Genomic DNA, 16,924 nt, shown 5'->3' on the forward strand with positions numbered 1-16,924 from the left:
AAGAAACTCCAGTGAAGTTTACATACTCACCAGAGCAGGTATGAATGTCAGGACAGCAATCTGCATAATCTTCACATTTCAAGTTACACTGGCAAACCTCATCAGGTTGGTACAACCCACAACGACCAGTACACGACCCTCCAATAGCTGAGAAAACATTAAAATAAAGATTTTGCTTGAAGAATTTTATTTGTTAAGCTTGTAAATAATGAATTCCAAGACAAAAGCATATATCCACTGCACCAATTTGCTGGGTGAATTCCAGACATGAAAGTTCTGTCTTATGAGAAAGATTGAGCCCTTTAGGTTTATACTCATCAGAATATAGAAAGATTAAAGGAGATCTAATTGAGGCATACAGATGGTAAATATGATTGATAAAGTAGACATACTGCGCAGACATTAGCCTCTGGGCTAATCCAGAACAAGAGATCATGGTTGTCGGTCATATGAGTGCTTCTGTGAGTTGTTAGGGTGAAATTCATTTTCTGTGGCTTGTCAAAATTTTGTTTTCACTGAGTTGCTCAGATAAAAATCACACAACACCAGGTTATAGTCCAGCAGGTTTAATTGGAAGCACTAGCTTTCGAGCGACGCTCCTTCATCAGATGATTGACAATTACCTGATGAAGCAATCACCTGATGAAGGAACGTCGCTCCGAAAGCTAGTGTGCTTCCAATTAAACTTGTTGGACTATAACCTGGTGTTGTGTGATTTTTAACTTTGTCCACCCCAGTCCAACACCGGCATCTCCAAATCATGACTTGCTCAGATAGTTTACATCCTTGCATTTGGTTTGTCATTATTTTTTCTTACTAGACCTTTCTGACATGGATTTGTGGTGATGCTGATACCCGTGTGAATACTGTTAAACTAGAAGGCCAGAAGACCTAGGAGCAGAATCAGGCCTTCAAGTATGCTGTGCCATTCAACGATAATCCTCAGCTCCACTTTCCTGCCTTTTCTTCCTATAACCTGTGATCTTTGTTGCTGCGGAGAAAGTGAGGTCTGCAGATGCTGGAGATCAGAACTGAAAATGTGTTGCTGGAACAGCGCAGCAGGTCAGGCAGCATCTAGGGAACAGGAGAATCGACGTTTCGGGCATAAGCCCTTCTTCAGGCTTATGCCCGAAACGTCGATTCTCCTGTTCCCTGGATGCTGCCTGACCTGCTGCGCTGTTCCAGCAACACATTTTCAGCTTCATCTTTGTTGCTGCACCAATCAGATCAGGTAGTGAGATCAAGGCCTCAGACTTTGTTAGGGTCAACTGTAGTCAGCAATAGCTAGAGGAGTGTTCCAACAAGCTTCACTACATTTGAGTTGAGAAATAAAAATAATTCTAAGGTTTTACTGCTCCTAAGTGGTCATGGGCCAACATTGTGTGAAAACACTCACAATCCAGGCTCATACCTGAAGAATAGTCAACTAACACATCCCAGAGAGCTGTTGTATCTATCATACAGTGTGCATTGAAGGGGAGGAGGGGAGAATGTGTATGGGGTGGGGGAGCAAGACATAAAATGGCTCGAAGAAAAGTATTACACAATCAATGCACTATTGGTAGAACTCACTTTTCTTATAATAGACTTCCTCCGCTTCTTCCTTGAGTAATATTTGGCAGTCATGGCCTTGCAATCCAGGGTGGCAGTTGTGGGTGTCAGGGTAAAAAAGACACCTGACCCCCGACAGCTGAGGCTGAAGCGAAACTGTAACACAAGTGTGGCTGGAAACACATGCTGTGCAGGAAAGAGGCAGAAACAGGTCAGGAATGCTCCAACATTTCAACCAACTCCTTTCCTGTGTACAATAAGATGTATGGTACCCATATCGTCCCCATTCTAATGAGGATTTCTTCACTTGAAATGGAATCTTAAAAGGTTCAGAAAAGGGATTATAACCCAGATTCTACACAAAACCATAATTCCAACCCAACTAGCAAACACTTTCAACATTCTAATGAGGATTTCTTCACTTGAAATGGAATCTTAAAAGGTTCAGAAAAGGGATTATAACCCAGATTCTACACAAAACCATAATTCCAACCCAACTAGCAAACACTTTCAACACAAATTTGAGAGATTCAAAGCTGTGAAGAAACCTTGTTGGTTACAAGTGTAAAATAATTGGCATCCAGCCTCACTCAGAGTCAATGGGCTAGATTTTGACTTGGTCCTGATCTGTGTGGAGTCATGAAACCTCCCTATCTAAATCAAAATGGCACCGTGGCCCCAAACCAGAGGTCCCTAACCCATTTCTAACAGATCCTATTTTCACCAGGAAGGGAAAGGGAGCAAATGTGATTCTCACAAACGGAGCAACCACATAATGCTCAGTATTGCTTCCTCAGCACTGTGTCCAGGGGCAGTGTGCATGACTCCACACTAAACATGCAATGTGTCACCCTCCTGGAATGAATATCGAGCTGGTCAGAACTGCTTCTTCTCAGGTAAGTATACTGATTGAAGAACTCAGTGCTCCCAACTCAGGAGTGAACATGCAGTCCTTCGTGTTATTTTGACTTTGGGTATTGAATACGAAAACAAGGAAATCATATTAAATATTTGCAAATCTCTTGTTTTGCCATACTTGTACTGTTATGAACCACTGCTCCTTAGAAAGCACCTTCTAAATCTGTGACCACTTCTAACGAGAAGGACATGGGCAGAAGAAACATTGCAGCACTGCCACATGCAAGTTCCCCTCAAAGCCTGACTTGGAAGAATATGTTGCTCCTTTGCTATTGCTGTGTTAAAAATCCTAGAACACACAAAATGAATTGTGGGTGTACCTCCACCAAAGGAACTGCAGTGGTTCAAGAAGACAACTCATCACCACCTTCTCAAGGAGCAACTTGGATAATGCAATAAATGCTGCCCCAGCCAACAATGCTCACATCCCATGAATGAATAAAGCAAACTTATGCGTACCTCCCTTTAAGAAGAATGTCAATGATTTGGACAGGGTGCAGAGAACGAGCTCAAAAGAATAGTTAAATAGGTAGAGGTCATTCAGCTCATCAAGTCTGCACTGACCCACCGAAGACCACCCCTACACACTATCCCCGCATTAACCATAACTCATCGACCCACCATGCACACTACAAGGCAATTTAGCATGACAATTCCACCTAACATGCACATCTTTGGACGGTGGGAGGAAACTGGAACACCTGGTGGAAATCAATGTGTCATGGGGAGAACATGCAAATTTCACACAGTCACCCAAGGCTGGAATTGAACCAGGATGCCTGGTGCTGTGAAGCAGCAGTGCTAATCACTGTGCTGCTCAAGGTATCAGAAGTCAGTTGCAGTTAAGTGGAAAGATTGGAGTTCAGAACTGTTCTCCAGTGAACAAAACAAGTGAAGGGCAGTTATGATACAGAATCTGTCAAAATGATGGAATTAACCGCTCTAACTTTGACCAGACGGGGTGCTGATATTGCCAGTGAGAGACACAGATTGCCAGTGCTAGCAGGCCTCCGATTTGCCCCCAGCCTATGGAGCCTGACTGGAATCCTCAAATGGGCAGAACGCACTGAGTCTGACTGATGTGCTCAGTGCTCCAGTACATGCTGAGGCAGTCTTCATTGCATCTGGAGGCCTGTCTTTACTTTCTCATGGAATGTAGGCATCACTGGCCAGGGCAATATGCCTTGCCTATCTGTAATTGTTTTTGAACTGAATGACTTGCTAGACCATTTCAGAGAACCGTTAAGAGTCAACCACATTGAAAATCTGCAATCACATATAGGCCAAACCAGGGATGGATAGTAGATTTTCTTCCCTGTGAGTTTTTTTTCACAACAATTGATGATATTTCATAGACAACATTACTGTCTAGCTTTCAATTCCAAATTTTAATCCTCAAATTTAACATGCAACAGCTGCCTTGATAGGATTCAAACCCATGCCACCACAGTATTAACATGGTGACACCAATGTTATTATCATTATGTCACTGCAAATCTAACATTAGTTAGATTTCTATTCAAAGAATTTCCATCATAGAGAGCTATTGTTAATGCATGTGCTCCACCTTTCAGTAAACTCTTTCATGTCCAAGTAATGTGTACCATTTTGGTCTGAGAAAGTCACTCTTAAATAATAATGCAGTAGGAAGACCCTTGACGTAAGGATCAGCTGTTTATGTGTGCTCACCTGACAGGCACCTGTCTCTGGCATAGTTTCTGAAATCTTCAGTCATCACAGGACTGTCACTATCGATGTGCAATACATCAAAAAAGGTTATTGTGGGATCGAGGCCTGTGGATACCTTGAGGATGTTCCAGTTATTCAGTAGCACTGCAAACAACCATAACAGTTAAATTACTGATAGTTTGAAAATGCATTCAATGCACCATAAAACTCAAATGCTATAAGTCCTAAGGAGTGTGAGTAACGATGGTGTCTGATATGTTTCAGCTTGACCTCATTCACTGTAAAAGAATTCTCAATTCTGTATGTACAATAAATGAGATAGTGATATATTCTGTCAAAACAGGTGGGAGGAGAGAGAGAAAGAGAGCAACAAAGGGAGAGCAAGAGATAGAGAAAGAAATGAAAGAAGAAAAGCAAAAGAGGGAAAGGAAATCAAATTACAAGAAATTTATCATCCAGACCCTAAATGTCATTAGCTTATATAGGTATGGTCCAGTTAGCTCCTGATTGGTTTAGTAATTTTCTCTAATCCATGTTACAGACCGAGAAGATCTTAGACTGCTGAGGTAGCTGATCTCAGAAATAGCAGCTCTGCAACAAATCAAACTGCTTTTAAGTCAAGGATATTATATGAGATAGGATTCTACAATCAGTCCCTAATCTGCCTAGTGACTGCAGATAGAGCTTGTGGGTATGGAATTGTATGGACATAGAACATGGCTAGCTGTGTGAGTTCCATGGCAGAAAACTCCAGCAACTTCAGAAGGAGGGAGGCGGTGAATAATTTAAAAATGGCAACAGAGAAGTATAACACCAGAATGATTACCTTCCTCACTCAGTATCATAGTTCGTGGCTCTTGAGGTTGTGAGACAAGAAGTAGAAGGACTCTTTTTCCATGGCTAAGGCCAAAATAATGTTTTTTCCCTGGAGATGGAGGTGAACATGGTATCTAACCGATAGAGGGGCATGTTCTCCCAGTGTCCATAGAAGCAGTTGCATATCCACTAACAATTATAGGCTATTCCTAGGAAGGGAGAAGGCACTCCAACAGAAAAGGATATTGAATTTCCTTGGAGTCGGCTCTGCATCCTCTCCCTGAAATTATCAGGAGAAGAGACAAAAGCAGTTGTAAATTGGAAATGTGGGATCCTTGTCTCAAAGTGTGATACAGGGAAATCAAACTGAAGTGTGGCAGAATGTTGTTGTATTAAATCAAGAGGTTTACAAAAGCCAATAGAGCCAATGGGACAGAATCCCTTTGTGCTCAGCAATCTGATAACAGCATTCTGGACAATTAAGCATCAAAGTTGAAACAACAGTAATATCGTGATACTTACAGGAATACTAGAATTAATTGGGACTGTACAAATAGGGGAGTCTTGGTAAACCTATACAAACTACTCATCTGACTACAGCTATAGCATTGTGAACAGTTTTATTCCCCTTAGCTAAGAAAGGACATACTGGGATTAGAGGCAGTCCAGAGAGGGTTCATTGTGTTGATTCTGGGTGTGGAGATATTGTCCTAGGAGAAGAGTTTGAGTTGAATGGGCTTCATTGGAGTTTGGAAGAATGAGAGAAAATCTTTTTGAAACACACAAGATTCTTAGGGCAAATGAGGAGAGGGTTTTTTTCCCTTGTGGGAGAGTCTAGGACAAGTAGGTATATTCTCAGAGTAAGGGTTAACCACTTAGAATGGAGATGAGAAGGATTTCTCCTCTTTATAACACTATACAAGGTAGGAGCAGAAGTAACCATCAGGTCTGCTCCACGATTCAATGAGATTATGGCTGATCTGATTAACCTCAACTCCATTTTCATGTCTTATCCTCATAAGTATTGATTCCCTCTCTGATTAAATTGAAGATACTTAATGATCCAACCTTGACAACTCCCTGCAATAAAGAATTGTATACATTCACTTCCAACTGAGAGAAAAAAAATTCTTCTCATCTGTTTTAACACCCATTGTGGCATAGTCTAGGACCAGGGAGCATGGTTTCCAAGTGTTGTCCAGTTGGGACTTCAATGAGGAGAAATTTCTTCTCACAAGTGGTAGGAGGCTGCATCTTTTCTTACCCACAGACTGCTGCAGAGATTGGGTTGCAAAGTATATTCAAGGCTGGGACAGACATGTTTAATCAGTGATGGAATCAAGCAATATGGGGAAAAAGGAGCGACTTGGACTATGGATCCAATTTACTTCCAGCAGGGTCAGGAGCATAGGAAGTATTCCATTGAGATTCTCATTCTTCTATGTTCATGCTGATGAAGCAGCACTGAAAAGTTTCAACTCATATTATGAATCCCAATTTTAAAATGTTAGAATGAGTGGCTACTCAGAAGGAGGAAGGCAGAAACATGAATTTCACAAGGATCAGTGAGGTGACCACAGATATTCCCAGAGGATCATCGGTTGATCTCTCTTTGACAGAAATAGAGAATGAGGAAAGACAAAAGAGAGGGCGAGAACTGGTGGTGGGTTGAGAGTCACCATACCTCAGGGGAGGGGAGAGGCTGAGAGGCAGTGCCTTCACTGTGGCCTTGGTTATGGGAATTGACTCATTCTGCATCACAAACAGCCGTTCCAACCCAGTATCAACACCGAGAAAGATTATTGTGCTGAATGGGCTATTTCTTTGCTGAACACTCCACAATGCTATGCAAAAGCTAAAAGCCTGTAGCTTGTATATAGCTTGACTGTGTCACAATATATTTAAGATGCAAATAGAGGTGATTTCAAAGTAGCAATTTGCAGCTTTAAAAAGAAATCAAGCAGCATGTTACTCCTGCCATTCTCACAAGCCTTTTTCAAAGATTGAGTGAATCATCAAGGCTGACAGCCCAATGAAGTGTTGAAGGAACATTTCATTACCAGAACTTCTAACCTTCGGATGAGATGTTAATGATTTTGTGTCATTATTTGACTGAGACACATTAAAACTGACCAATTGATCATTTGTCTCACCTTATCTCTGTTTTGTTTATTCATCAGGGAATATGGGATTGCTGGCTGGGCCAGCATTTACTGTCATCCTTAACTGCTATTGAAAAAGTGGTGGTCAGCTGTCTTCTTGAACTGCTGAAGTTCATTTAGTGGGTACACCCACAATGCTTTTAGGGAGCAAGTTCAAAAATTTCATTTCAAAGGCAGTAAAGGAACACAATTCAATTTCAAAACAGGTTGCTGAGTTGCTTGAAGCGGAACTTGCAGATTCCCATGTATCTGCCACTTTTGTTCTCCTGGATGGTGATGGTGATTGGTTTGGAAGATGCTGTCTCAGGAAATTCGGTGAATTTCTGAAGGACATCTTACAGATCATATACATGGCTCATTGTGTGCATCCATGGTGCAGGGAATGAATATGTGAGGATGTGGTGCCAATAAAGTGGGAGCTGCTTTGTGATGGAACGTACCACACTGCTTGAGTGCTGCTGGAGTTTCATTCATCCAGGAAAGTGGGGCACACCTGACTTGTGTCTTGTAGATAGTGGACAGGCTTTAGGGGATCAGGAGGTGAGTTACATTCTGCGGAATTCCTAGCCTTTGACCTGCTCTGATAGCCATGTGTTAAGATCTCAGATAACTGCGAGCTTGCCTTCACAGTAGTTACCTCACTCTAAAGATTAATTTAGTATGCTAACCACTTCATAACATAAATGCTATTACCATTGTTTACTAGATTGGAGAAAAATCATGACAGCTTCTTGTTTTAACCTCTTGCCTGTCTATTTTCAGAATAAACCATGAGGATAGCTCTGACAGGAGCAAACAAAAACTGGAATTGTGGTGTTAACTATGCATTATACACCCACTACCCTGTCTTATCCTGTTTCAACATTTCTCAGATGGCCATGAAAGATGCTATAACGTTATTTAAAGAAGGGCAGTCAATTTTACCTGACAAATCTATATCAATTAACAGAAGCCAAACATACAATTTGGCCTTGCTATATGTGGGGTTTTGCTATTTACAGATTGGCTACAACATTCCACACATTATGGTTGCACTGGAGAAATATTCATTTGCTTTGTAGCAGTTTGGCATATACTGAAATAATGAAAGGTTTCACTGAAATAGAAGTCTTTCTTTTTACCCTTCATATTATGTATACCTGACAGAGTATATACAGATGGCCACTTATTCAAAGAATATCCTCACATCTTTAACTCCATTGCAGGTGCTTGGAGTACACTGAGCTGCATATCATCCCAGTGATTTGAATAGAGATTAGAATGGTGACCATTCAGCACAGATCAATGAATGTTTGACCAGTGGTTTTGTTTCAGAAGTAACAAATGCACCTCATGATTGTAGGAGGGGAAGTATCCAGGAAGTTTGTGGTTCCTCTGTGAAAGGCAGAGGTGAGAGCGTTTCCTGTGGTGCAGTGGGTGGGTAATCTCAGGGCAGCGTTGTTTCTCTCTGACAGGGAATCACAAATGACTTGTGCCCTAATTAATGTGCTGAGTTATTGCACTATATCATAGCTTAAAATATAGGAACAAAGGAACAGAATATGCCTGTTCTACCATTCAAGATGGCACCACCTTTGCAAGGCCAACTGCAGTTGGTCAATAAATGCTGTCCCAGCCAATGACACCCATATCCCATGGGTGAATAAAAGAAAAGATCATGGCTGGCCTGAGAATTAATGTGTGTGCTAGTCCCTAATAACCTTTTAAAAATCAATTTAAATTTAAAGAAAAAATGAAAAATGGTCTAGCATCACTTTCTTTGTAAAAGAGAAGTATTAATGTACACCAACTCTTTGTTGTAAAAGTCTGGCTCCAAATTCAAGATTGTACCCTCTAGGTCTGGACTCCCTAACAGTGGATATAGTTTTTGTTTATTTATTTATTTATCTATGCTGCACTTCTTCATGTTAATGTATCTTTCCTAAGGTCTGGTGCTCAGAAAGACTTGGAGACAGTGAGAATTGCAGATGCTGGAGAAGTCAGAGTTGATGAAGTGAGGCACTGAAAAAAGCACAGCAGGTCAGGCAGCATCTGAGGAGCAAGAGAGTCAAAAGAACATTTGAAAGAAACACTGCAGTAAGCTATTTGACACTTTAGGTCTGCTTAGGCATTCAACAGGATCATGACTGCCAAAATTCCCAGTTTAATCCCTTCGGTAACGCCTGAAAAAAAAAGTACCAAGCTCTGTTGTGAATAATATGCAATGATTGAGCCTTCACAACACTGGAAAGAAAATTCCAAAGTCACAAAACTTTTCAAATGAAGAAATTTATTCTCATCTCAACCCTGAGTGGCCGATCATCTCATTTGCAATTGAGACTTCATCTTGTAGATTCTGCAGCAATTAGTAACTTCTTATCAAGATCTAACCTTGTCAATATCCTTAAGCATTTTTATATGTTTTAATTAGATCAGCTCACAATTTTTCTACATTCCATGGAATATAAGCCTTGTCTACTCAATCACTGCTCACTGGTTAAACATTTGTCTAGTAAATCTTCATTCACTCTCTCTGAAGCAAGTATTCCCTTCCCTAGGCAAAGAGAACAGAACAGAATGTAGTTTTTCAGAGTAATCTGTATCAATACTCTTGTAACTGTAATAAGACATCTTCATTTTTGTTCGCCAATCATATATCTTGCTGTAACTGCATGTTAGGTTGCTGTGACTGTGGAGGGTTCCTGTGTGGAAGACGATGATGTAGTGGCATTGTTAACTAGCTGGGGATCTGGGTTCAAATCTAACCGTGGCCGATGGTGGAATTCGAATCTTTTAATAATGTGGAATTAAAAGCCATGATCAGGGATGAACACTCTACCACTCCAAAACCACAGGAAACTCTTCTCTTCCATTCTACCCTGATGCACTTGTACAATATGATCTGCCATAAAGCACATAAGACAACATTTTTCACTGTATCTCAGTACACGTGACAGCAATAAATCAAATCTACAGATCTACAGCTTCAGGATCGGTAAAGCACCATCATTTGCAAGAGCTTGTCAATTTCCTTTCTTGGTCCATTTAAATAAATAATGTATTGTAGCAAACTGCTGCTTCATAAACTCAATAAATTATCTCAATGTTGCTTACAAATGGGAGACTGCCTATATTAGGTAATTGTGCTCACAAGCCTCTGAATTCTAACAAACATTATGCACTTTGGTTGGATAAACAAAATCACAGAATATTTCTTAAATGACAAGAGATTGGGAAGTACTAATGTCCAAAATGACATAGTTGTCCTTGTTCACAAGTCACTGAAAGCAAACATGCAGGTACAGCAAGTAATTTGGAAGTCAAAGGATACACTGGACTTTATTCCAAGAGGATTTCAGTACAGGTTCAAAGAAGTCTTGCTTTGACTGTATAGAATACTAGTAAGACCACATCTGGAATATTGTGGGCAGTTCCGTCACCTTGCCTAAGGAAGGATATAGTTGCCACAGAGGAAGCACAGCAGAGATTCACCAGATTGATTCCTGGGATAGCTGGCCTGTCCTCTGAGGAGAGATTGAAGGGATTGGCCTGTAGTCTCTGAAGTTTAGAAGAATGGGAGGCAATGTTATAGAAAGTTTAAAAATTCATAAAGGGATATATAGAGTAAATGCTGAAAGATTGTTGCCCTTGGCTGAGCAGTCTAGAATCAGGGGGCACAGCCTCAGAATATAAGGCAAGCCAACTAGAACGGAAATGAGGAAAAATATCTTCAGTAAAGGGTAGTGAATCTTTGGAATTCCCTATCCCAGAGACTGGTGAAAGCCCAGTCATCAAGTTCAAGAAAGAGATTGATAGATTTCTACTGACTAATTACATAAGGGTTGAGGGATAACATAGGAATAAAGCATTGAGAAGGATGATCAGACTTGATCTAGAATGGTGGAACAAGCTCGAGGGGATGAATGGCCTACTCTTATGTTCCTATTTAGACAAATGGAGCAGGGATTTGGTTGACAAGAGATCCCACAATCAGCCCTGAAGTAAATGACCAGGAAATATAAACTTTTGAATAAATTGGTCACATGAAGGATGTTGGCTCAGTTGCCAGGAGAACTTATTGCTTTTCTATGCTCCATACCACTGGACCATTAACATCTATCAGAACTATCATAAGCATTAGTGGGCGGCACGGTGGCACAGTGGTTAGCACTGCTGCCTCACAGCGCCAGAGACCCGGGTTCAATTCCCGACTCAGGCAACTGACTGTGTGGAGTTTGCACATTCTCCCCGTGTCTGTGTGGGTTTCCTCCGGGTGCTCCGGTTTCCTCCCACAGTCCAAAGATGTGCGGGTCAGGTGAATTGGCCATGCTAAATTGCCCATAGTGTTAGGTTAAAGGGGTAAATGTAGGGGTATGGGTGGGTTGCGCTTCGGCGGGTCGGTGTGGACTTGTTGGGCCGAAGGGCCTGTTTCCACACTGTAAGTAATCTAATCTAATCTAAATGACCAGGAAATATAAACTTTTGAATAAATTGGTCACATGAAGGATGTTGGCTCAGATGCCAGGAGAACTTATTGCTTTTCTATGCTCCATACCACTGGACCATTAACATCTATCAGAACTACCATAAGCAGACACTGTTTATCCAATTTCTTTTGATTTCCAGGAAATTTTTATAAATAGCAAAGCCTTGAATCAGCTTCTTTCTGGTTTGGCTTCTGTCTGATCTTTGCCCTTATCAATCGGAAAACATCAATAGGGCTCAACCAGAGTTCTGTGTCATATTACTTCTGCACGATAAGATTTGCTTGCTACAATTGCTTTTTCAGCAGCAAGATAAGTAGATGGAAAAACAGTACCTTTTTGAGGAAGTGGAGGAAGGCTGACAGGGGGGCAAATGTTTCCTGTAAGTTTCCACTGGTTCACTGTGAATGGAAATTGGAAGATGAGTTAGCTGACAATTCAGAAACAAAGAACATGTCCTTTGCAATTTTACCATCTGTGTTACCGCCTCTTCTATTGAGTTTTCCAGGCTTGTCTGCAGCGGGATGGTGAAGTTATGCTTAAAGAATATCTCCCCATTCTACTCTTAAAGCCTGCCAGCCAATCAGATTGGTCAATAGCTCTCGGGTTCCAGAAAAGCCAGAACATATTGGGGACTGCAGGACATCTCCGGGATGAAGAGGACATTGCCACTAAAGAGATACAAGTATAGGATTGGGGATGGAGAAGGACCACAATGCCTGAGAGGGTGAGGGAGATTATTTGGGATGGATATGAATTGGAGGGTAGGCAACCTGGAGGCCCAAAAGAAGGTTAACAACTTGTGGGTTTCCCCAGTGCACACAGATCCCCTTCCTGAATACTGTCCCCAATACCTCCTTCCCATCTTTCAACAAAGTTGTTTAATAAACAGCTCTCTCTCACTCTTGACTGCGTGATCATGACAACCACCTACTATTCAGGTCAATTGGCTTATTAACAAAAACGCGCAATACCTATTGAGGATTTTAATTCAAAAAAAGATGGCGAGCTGGGATTCCAATTTTGGCATCCGCTCTCATATTGAACTATAGGGATTGGGTGGGGGCGGACAGGAAGGTGGCGTCCTAAACTGACATAAGGATTTCAGAGCAGAAGTACTTTCAGGAGAGGATATTTGCCAAAACAGCGGCAAAGCTGAACTGCAAGATGAGTGCCAATTACATATGCTTTCACTGAATTCACAGTATTGAAGTAAGTAAGTAGTTCCTTCCTCATGGCCAATAGTATTACTATACAATATTATCAGAAACATATTTAGAGGCTCTAGAAATTTTTAGATCCCTAAATAAAGCTTTACACATTTCAAAATGGCGATGTAAGTGCAGTCCGGAGCGGATGAAGTAGCCAATAAATGTCTCATAATGTCTCTGCTTTCTGACTATCAGATGGTCTCATGAGATTAGTCTTTACATTTTGACACCAAATGGTAGAACTTTCGACACATTTACCCTTCAAAGAAATGTATAATTTGGGGTATAAAACAAACACAGAGTAAAAATATCTGCCAATCTTGAGGCAAGAGATCAAGTAAACATTGATAGATATATTTACTTTTGTCCTAATTTCTTCCTTTGACAAGACAAGTATTTCAGATCCCATGCCAAATACATTTTGGCTCATTCTAATGATTCCACCATTAAGCTAAAGAACAATAGACGAGAATTTCCTCTATTTATACTGGTTTTAAACAGGTTAAAATTAAACCCAGAATTTTAGATGCAACATAAATCTAAGTAATTTTCTTAGCATTTTTATGTGTTCTTTTGAAACCATATGTTGAAAAGCCTCTCCTCACTGAGATCTGGAATATATAATCTGTTTCCCCAACTTTTTTTTGTTTATAAGCGTCACATTAAAAATATAAAATGTCTGTTTTCTAACATGCTGCTTCGAATGGTGGTTAGAAACTTAAACTAACATACTTTAAGAAGGAAAAGTTGTGATTTCCATTTATTTATATTCTGACATATAATACGCTAACAAGATTGGAAGCAGTTTAGAGTGAATTCAAATTGGCAAAAATGATGCACAGATGGACATTATGTTAGTGCAAAATTGTCCGAAATTGTACCTTCCAACAAAGAACATAAGCCTGAATTTATCTTTTTTAGAGCTTTGGTTCATCCGGTATTTTAGTTGCCAAGAAGAGGGGACTGACAACAAGGCAATGGAAGATTTTCCTCTTTTGGAAACCTGCTTCTCAGCAGCAGGTCCCTACAAACAGGGAACAAGGGTAGGCCACTCTGTTCTTTGAGCCTGCTCTACCATTCAATAAGGTCATGGCTGATCCTGAGAATTTTAACTCTGACTCTACGTTCCTGCACATCCCCAACAATTGTTCATCCTCTTCGTAATCAAGAATATATTTACCTTTTTGTTAAAAATATCCTGTTAAAAGGCATCCATTGCTTTTGGAGGAAGTTGATTCCAAAGATGCACAATCCTCAGAGAAATAAAAGTTTCCTCATCTCTATTTTAAATGGGAGCCCCATTATTTTTAAACAATGACATTAAGTTCTAGATTATCCCACGAGAGGAAATATCCTTTCGACATTCATCCAATCAACTTCCTTCTGGGTCTTATGTTTTAATTAAGTCACCCTGACTCTTCTAAACTCCATAGATTACAGGCCTAGACTGTCTAGTCTTTCCTCATAAGGCACTTCTCTCATTCCAGGTATTTATCTAGCAAACCTTCTCTGAACAGCTTCCAATGTATCAGCATCCTTCTGTAACTACAGTCTATACAGTCTTCTATGCACAGTCCTCCAGATGCATTCTTATCAATACCCTGTATAACTGACGTTTCTAGGGGCAATTCAGGAGGCACACAGAAATTCATCCGAAGAACGAAGAAAAATACAAAGGGGAGGACAAGGCAACCATTGTTGACAAGGAGGTCAAGAACAGCATAAACGCAAAAAGTATATAATATGGTGAAGATGAATAGGAAGCTATAGGATTGGGAAGCCTTTAAAAACTAGCAGAGGACAACTAATAAAAAGGGGAGAGAATATGAAATATGTACATAAGCTAGCTAATCATATAAAAGTTTGCAAGAGTTTTCTTAGATATATAAAAGACTGGAGAGACAGAAGAGTGGTAAATGAAAATGAAGCTGGAGAAGTAGTAATGGGGATCAAAGAGGAGGAACTGAACAGGTGAAGATACCAGCAGCATACCAGAATTTTAACATTTATTTTCAGAGGACTAGAATGTAAGAGCAGTGATATACTTCTGAGACTGTAAAATGCTCTGGTCAGACTGCATTTGGAATATTGGAAGCTGTTTTGGGCACTGTATTTAAGCTGGACTTGGAGGGGGTCCATAGGAGATTTACAGGAATGATCCCAAGGATGAAGGGCTTGTCATATGAGGAGTGGATGAGGACTCTGGCTTTGTACTCTGAAAATTAGAAGGATGAGGAGGGATCTGATTGAAACTTGCAGAATACTGAGAAGCCTAGCTGAGGTGGAAGTGGAGAAGATGTTTCCACTAGTAGGAGAGATCTGGACTCAAGGGCACAGCCTCAGAATGAAGGGACCACCCTTTAGAACTGAAATGAGGAAGAATTTCTTTCGACAGAGTGGTGAATCTGTGGACCTCATTGCTACAGAAGGCTGTGGAGCCAAGTTATTGAGTGTATTTAAGACAGAGATAGATAGATCTTGATTAATAAGGAGATCAAAGGTCAAAGGGAGTAGGCAGAAGAATGCAGTTGAGAAACATATCAGCCATGATTGAATGGCGGAGAAGACTCAGTGGGCCACATGCCCTAATTCTGCTCCTATACATTATGATCTTATTTTATATCCTCCCTACTGTTGCATTCAATTCCCTTTGCAATAATCCATAACATTCAATTAGCTTTCCTCATAAATGTTAACATTACTTGCTCTACCTGCATATTAACTTTCTGGGATTCATTCATGAGGACACCTAGATGTCTCTACATCTTAGAGATTCGCAACCTCTCATCATTAAGATAACATGCTTCTTTAAAAATTCTTCCTGCCAAAATGAACAATTACACACCTTTCCACATTTTACTCCATTTGCCAGATCTTTGCCCACTTATTTAACCTATCTATCTATATCTCTTTGTAGGCTCCTTATGCCCTCTTGACAACTATGTTTCCAATTTCTTGGTGTCATCAGCAAATTTAGCTACTGTACCTTTTGACCTTTCATCCAAATGATTAATAGTAAATTGTAAAGAGTTGCAGTCCCACCATCAAACCCAGTGGCATACCAATTATGAAATTAGCTATCCTGAAAAAGACCCCTTATTCCCACACTGTTTCCTGTTAAATAGCTAATCTTGTATCCATGCCAACATGTTACCCACTAATCCATGACCTTCTACTTGCCAGAATAATCTTTGATGTGGTACTTCATAAAATGTCATCTGGATATCTACATAGAATACAACCACTGGTTCCCCTCTATCCACAGCACATGTACTTAGAGTCATAGGATCTTAGAGGTATACACCTTGGAAACAGACACTCTGGTCTAACTTGTCAATGTCTTTCTACAAAGAACTCCAAAAAATTAATAAAACATGATATCCCTTTGTCAAAACCATGTTGGCTCTGGCTGATTAACTTGAACTTATCAAAGTGCCTAGTTATAATATCTTTAATAACAGCTTTTAATATTTTCCTTATGACAAATGTTAAGTTAACTGGTCTGCAGTTTCCTGATTTCTGCCTCCCTCCCTTTTTGAATAAAGGAATTAGACATTTTCCAATCTAAATGATCCTTAGCCTAATTTAATGAGTTTGGAAAATTCAAATCAATGCACTTCACTGGCTCTTTCTTTTAAGATTCTAAAATGAAAGGCATCAGGGCCTGAAGACTTGTCAGCTTGCAATTCCAACAATTTACTTAGTCCTACTTCCTCGGTAATTGTAATTTTCATGAGTGTCTTGTTCCTACCCAATTCCAGATTTTGTGTTATTGCTGAGCTGCTCTTGTATCTTCTCTAGTGAGGGCCAATGCAAATTATCTGTACAGTTCATCTGCCATCTCTGTTTTTTCCCATCTAGAATCCCTATAGTGTGGAAGCAAGCCATTTGGTCACTAAGTCCACACCAACCATCCGAGGACCCTCCCACCCAGACCCATTCCCTACTCGATCACTGTCACCCTCATCTCCCATGGCTAATCTACCTAGCCGGCATGTCCCCTGTCGGCAATTTAGCATAGCCAAACCACTTAACCTGCGCATCTTTAGACTGTGGGAGGAAACCAGAGCACCTGAAGGAAACCCAGGCAGGTACGGGGGGAGAATTTGCAAAC

At 40.5% G+C, this 16,924-nt stretch overlaps 1 protein-coding gene across 1 annotated transcript in view; it reads right to left on the minus strand.

Moving 5' to 3' along the window:
- The window catches only part of tg (thyroglobulin), a 354,658-nt gene that overhangs the window by 198,633 nt on the left and 139,101 nt on the right, over positions 1-16,924 (minus strand). Inside the window, exons 32-35 of the mRNA XM_043687541.1 lie at positions 11,935-12,000; positions 4,159-4,302; positions 1,573-1,737; positions 31-147 (exon numbers count right to left, since the gene is read on the minus strand). Of these exons, the coding sequence (XP_043543476.1) occupies positions 31-147; positions 1,573-1,737; positions 4,159-4,302; positions 11,935-12,000 (492 nt within the window). The remainder of the gene's footprint in view (positions 1-30; positions 148-1,572; positions 1,738-4,158; positions 4,303-11,934; positions 12,001-16,924) is intronic.

Source organism: Chiloscyllium plagiosum, chromosome 4 (genome assembly GCF_004010195.1).
Source record: "Chiloscyllium plagiosum isolate BGI_BamShark_2017 chromosome 4, ASM401019v2, whole genome shotgun sequence".
Classification (NCBI taxonomy): Eukaryota; Metazoa; Chordata; class Chondrichthyes; order Orectolobiformes; family Hemiscylliidae; genus Chiloscyllium; species Chiloscyllium plagiosum.